Consider the following 6,000-nt stretch of genomic DNA (forward strand, 5'->3'; position numbering starts at 1 on the left):
GATACAACCTATTTTGAGAATTGAGCAATATTAATCAAAATTTGAAAGTCACAAACTCTGAACCAACAATTCTACTACTAGGCATTTATCCTATGATTTGCATGTTATATCTTAAGACATACTTGCATAAGTGCTCAATGATATAAAGAATGTTTACTCCAGTGAGTAAATATTCATGAGGAAAAAAAGATTGGTTAAATTATAATATAACTGAACAATGGGAATACTATCCAACAACTAAAAATAGAGAGGAAGACATGTATATACTCATTTAGAAAGATATCCAAAATATAATTAATGAAAAAAGCAAGGATAAAATATGATCTCATTTATGCTGGGGAAAAAAGGTTTTCTATCCAAAAACAAGCACATGATTGTACATGCAGAGAAAATGTCTGGAAAGCTACACAAGCAACTTAAAAGTTGTTCGCTCTGGAGAAGTGAACCAGAGAAATTTTACTGTTCACTTAATACTCTTATGTTGCTGTATCCATTAAATGCTATGTAATTTTTAATTCTTTTAATGAATTTTTTTTTAATCAATAAGCTCTCCCCTACATTCACTGATACAAACCAGAGTTTTAGCCTAGTTTTAGGTAATTCTTAAAAAAGACAGTAGAATAAAGAACATGCTAAAGAGTTGATATGAAAATTCAAATAGAGTCATTACAATTAAAGCTGTATTTTCACATTTTATAAACTACTGAATCCATTTAAAGAAAATCATTATTATACAAGTCTTTCATAGCAAGCCAAATAATCCTGTTTTAATTTCATTACTGCCTATCACCCATACCACTCACCAATAAAAATTTGATAATATAGTAATTAATATACAATGAACAAACTATAGAGATATTCCACTAAATATCTCCAAAAATTTTGCATATATTATTTAATCCTCAAACACTGTGATACAGGTGGCACTGAATTATCTCTATTTTACAAATAAGAAAAATGAGGCACAAGGCATAATTAACTTGCTCAAAACCTCAAAGAGAGGAAAGAATTCAAAATCAGGCAAGCTGATTCCAAAGCTTGTTCTCTTAGCCAATACCCTATATTGGCTTCTTGAATGACCCTTTAGTATATATTCTCTTGAACTTAGGGATAGTTTCTTATTTTGTTCATATTTGGAGTCAAAAAATGACTGCAAACTGTGTCCTGTATTTAACACGTTAGCAAATAAATCAAATAAATGCATCATCAGAATGAATTAGGTAACTTTTACACTTAGAGTAAACAAAAAAGACTAAGGACGACAATGACAGAAATTTCCAACTAAAAATAAATACTGTATAACTGTCTAATTTTAAATGCCATAATCTACTCTCCTTATCTAACTTCTGCTAAGAGGAATTTCTTCCAGTCATCACCGATAATAGTTTTCTAAAAAAACAAAACATTTGGTCATCTCCCTTTCCTTTACCATCAACTGTTAACAAACATGAAACATGAAAACAGAAACAGAAGGAACTCTCTCTAAAAACATAAGTCTGTCTACAGTGCTTGCTTCACTTCCCTTTTCTTCATGCATTCTTCATGATTATTTTTAACATCTTAAACCCTTCAATCACAGCCCTAGTGAAATTTCATTGCTGGGTAAGGGAAAAAATAATAATAATAATTTAAAAATGGAATCAATTAAGTTCATCAGTTTATGAACTAATGATATGTAGTTATAATTACCATAATTACAACTAATCATGCAACTTGTGCTTACCCAAAGACCTTTTCTACAACAATGCAGATTATTCATCACTTTATCTCCAAGAAACCTCAGAGAAACTATAGGAATATAACAAATACTCCTATTAATATATGGTGCATTTGATCCCAAAATGCTTGAGAAACCTTTCCTGAACCACATCTGACCATAAAATCTGGCAAGGACTACTTTGAGCAATTCCTGCATTGATTCTTCAAAATACACAATTCAACCTCCCGTCTGCCCCAGCCGCACAAAAACAAACCCCTCCCCCAAAGAATGGGTGTTCTAGAATCAGACTTTCATCGTTCCAATTCTAGGAACGCCCACTTAGTAAGTGGCCTTGCGCAATCTTGATTTACTTCCCTGTGAAATGGGAATATCAATACCTGCTTCATAGGGCTATTGTGGGAATGAAATAAGATAATTCGTGGTCAAGCGCTTAAAACACTGTCGGAGACACAGTGTGCACTTAGCAAATGCCAGCCATTATTAAATTTCCAAAATTCTTCTTTTAAGTGATGAGAGTCTAACCGAAGTTCATCAGGACAAGTGGGTATACAGGCGGAGTTTTCAAATTAACTCATACAATAAATAGCAGTACAACTCACAGTAATTTTAACTTTTCATAGCACTTTCGCTCTTTTCCAAAAAAAAAAAAAAAAACAAATTTCATATGAAATTTTCCCCATGCTTTTAACCAGCGCTATGTCTGGAACCCGGCTGACTTCCCAAAACCTGAAAATACAGTCGGGATTTCCATGGACTATTGAGGAGAAACCTGTCAAACAGCTGGATACCGACAACTGAAAGCCGTCAGCCTAAAGCAGACCAAAGCCATTCAGAAAGCAAAGCTCTTTTCTTATTTTCTTCCCCAACGTCAACACTAACGACGTCCTTTACTCCTTCGAGTCGACGCCGAGCATCTCCCAGCTCTCTCCTCCCACTTTGCACGTCTCTTCCCCCATCGGAATCCACTACCGCCAGACTCACAGTGTGTGTCCGCACACATTCACCATCAGCTTCAAGGAGGGATTCCGGTACTTGGTGGTCTTACACCGGGGGCAGCCCTGATCGTCCATGGCGCCTTTTCTCCAACGGACTCTCCCGATGTCTTTTTCAGCCACAGCCACCACCACAACCACCTCCAGACCCCTCCAGTCCCGACGCCAAGCAGCTTCCTACCAACAGGCACTTGGCAGGAACGGTTCCTTCGCAAATGAGCGCCGGCGGGAACCAAGCACTGCAGCACAATTGTTCCGGCAGCGAGTTCTCGAGTCCCACACCTGGGGCTCGATCTTAGCCGTTCGGAAGGCAGCGCACTATTTTGGATTTTGGACAAAAAAAAAAAAACCTAAAAGGCAAATTATAAATAAAAGTTTCGTCTCTATGCATTTAGTCGCCTTTGGAAGGTACTGTGTCACAATCAAGAAGATAAATTGCATCTTGATCTGTCTGGAAACATTCCCATGATTTCAAAGCCAAGTGCCTGGAGGATATAGTCAATAATTAAGAGTAATATTTTTTCTTTTGAATAATTGCATAGCCTGTACCTTATACTTTTCCTTTATACATGCACGGTCATGCAAGCACAGAAAATAGTCTGCATTTGCAGACATGAAAGTTTGGATAAGTTATTTAGAATGATAGTCTCTGCACAGACCCTAAATATTAGAGTCTCGCTAAATGTCAGAATACTTCTACAAATAATATCTGGCATCTGCTCTGCAGATAGCTCCTTGACTCAAGAATATCAAATATATCTAATGCAGTCACGTGACCCTAATAGCTCCCCGCCCCATCAGACAACAGTTATTTTCCCAAATACTGGGGGGTGGGGGGAGGGAGGGGCAGAATCCAGAAGAATGTACACAACTTTATTTCGGCAATTCCAGATTCCTGAATCTCCTCTGAGATTCTAAGCCACTGTTCAGCACATTTATCAAGGCTGCAAAGTCTGCAAACAGCTGTAATAGATATTAAAAATTCTTCCCATTGTAAAAAACCACATCTTATTCACCACTACATAACAGATACTCAACAAGGATTTGTTGGTGCTTATTGAATAAGTAGAGAAAATGACCAATAAATAATAGTGTAACACAAAAAATGTTATGCCAAAGCATAAATTCTAGTCACCTTCAATCTAACCCAAACTCAGTCAGGACAAATAGGCACACAGACAAGGTGTTTTGTTTTGTTTGCAAAATTAACCCATACAATGAATTGCAGCTGTGTATATGCAACAGTGATTTTAACTTTTCATAGCACTTTCACTCTTTTCAAAAAAAAACAAAAGGAACACTCCAACCCCCATGCTTTTCAACACTGAACCCAGTTGGCAACCCATAGTCAGGAAATACAGTTGGGATTTCCATGGTTGTGGAAGGCAGAACTTAAACACTGGATATCACATCTGGGAACCAGCAGGCCACAGCAGAGCAGGGCTATATTATTAGTATAAAGACATAAGGGTTCACTCAATAATTAAGTCATGTTAACTCCTTGATCATAAAACTGTTCATTAATATGAGCTAATGAAAAGTAAGTTGAATAAAATAGGCAACACCAAATGCTAACCTGAAGTTTATTATGCTTCTACTGAAAGAAGCATAATTGTCTTATTGAAAAAGAGCATATTGTTTAATCCAAACCAGTTACATGACTCAGAGTAAAGTTCTCCAAGAATAAAAGCAACTTTTAAGACCTTATATTTTAACAGAATGGAAACTCCTGGTGACAGAATGAATACGGTCAGTGAGCAAATAAAATTTTAGCCAATCCTATATTGAGAAGTCATCCACTTAGCTGGCATTATTGTTTTTTACCACCAGGAGTTTTAATCGTGTCTTTAAACAGGAGCCCTCAACCACATTGTGAAGAGAATTGCTTTTCCTTTCCCCCAAGAATTGAGATCAAGGCAAAGAAAGCAGGAGTGCAGCTGGCTGGGATAAAACTACAGGAGGAAACATTGCTACCAACTTTACCCTGATCCCAGGTGGGAAACTATGAACAGGGAGCATTGATAGCAACAGCTGACTTGGAACTCTATCAGATAAGCTTTACCCAAGGTGCTACAGGCAGTATAAAGTAGTGCTTATAAACTTGACATCTGACATGAAGAGAGCTGGATTCAAGTTCTAGCTCTATTACTTTCTAGCTATGTGACCTTGGGCTTCAGTTGGAGTACAATACTCATAAAAACTAAAGGCAATATTTCTTTAAAAATGCTTACCACAGCAAAGCTACAGTAATCAAAATAGCATGGTACTGTCCCAAGGACAGACATATAGATCAATGTAATCAAACTGAGAGTTCAGAAATAAGCCCTCACACCTATGGCCGATTTTTTTTTTTTTTTTTTTTTTTTTTAGATACTGAGGGCAGGGGATTCAACCCCAGACCTCAGATTTGGGAAGCTGGCTCTCAACCACTGAGCCACATCGGCTTCCCCAAGTTGTTTTGTTTTTTTTTTCATTTCTTTTGCTTGTTGTTCATTTTTGCTTTTTTCAGGAGACACTGGGAACCAAACCCGGGACCTCCCATGTGGGAGGTGGGAGCTCAACAGGTTAACCACATTGGCTCTCACCAATTGTTTTTTTTTCAAAGATTTATTTTTTATTTATTTCTCTCCCCTTCCCCCTCACCAACTGGTTTTTGACAAGGGTTCTACATCCACTCAATGGAAAAAAAAACGGTTTCTTCAACAAATGTTGCTGGGGAAAGTGGATATCCATATGAAAAGAATGAAAGGGGACCCCCATCTCACACCATATACAAAAATTAACTCAAAGTGCCCATCAACAGATGAATGGATAAACAAAATGTGGTATATACATACAATGGAGTATTATTCAGCCGTAAAAAAAGAATGAAGTTCTGCATGCTACAACATAGATAAACTGTGAAAACATCATGTTGAGTGAATAAGCCAGACACAAAAGGAAAACAATTGCATTCTCACTTATATGAAATAAGCAGAATATACAAATTTATAAAGTCAAAAACTAGAATAGAGTTTGGGGGGGGTGGAATTGGATAATGGGGAGTCTAATTGATATGGAATTTCAGTTTAGGGTGATGGAAAAGTATTGACAAATACTTGAAAGGAAGTTGAAAACAGATAATTTAAGATTGTATATAAATTAGAAAAAAAACAGCTGTACAACACAAAGTAAAAGTTAGTGTAAACTATGGGCTATAATTAAAAGTATAATAATGATGTTTCATCAGTTTTAACACAGGTACCATCCTATTGCAAAATGTTAATAATAGGGAAAACTGTGTCAAGA

General features: G+C 36.6%; 1 protein-coding gene across 1 annotated transcript in view; it reads right to left on the minus strand.

The window, feature by feature from the left end:
- MNAT1 (MNAT1 component of CDK activating kinase) overlaps positions 1–2,929 on the minus strand; it is a 291,203-nt gene extending 288,274 nt beyond the window's left edge. The window contains exon 1 of the mRNA XM_058293326.2: positions 2,702–2,929. Coding sequence (XP_058149309.1) covers positions 2,702–2,790 — 89 coding nt within the window. The 5' untranslated portion in view covers positions 2,791–2,929. The remainder of the gene's footprint in view (positions 1–2,701) is intronic.
- Positions 2,930–6,000: the final 3,071 nt, after the last annotated feature.

The sequence above is a fragment of the Dasypus novemcinctus genome, chromosome 3 (assembly GCF_030445035.2).
Source record: "Dasypus novemcinctus isolate mDasNov1 chromosome 3, mDasNov1.1.hap2, whole genome shotgun sequence".
Lineage (NCBI taxonomy): Eukaryota > Metazoa > Chordata > Mammalia > Cingulata > Dasypodidae > Dasypus > Dasypus novemcinctus.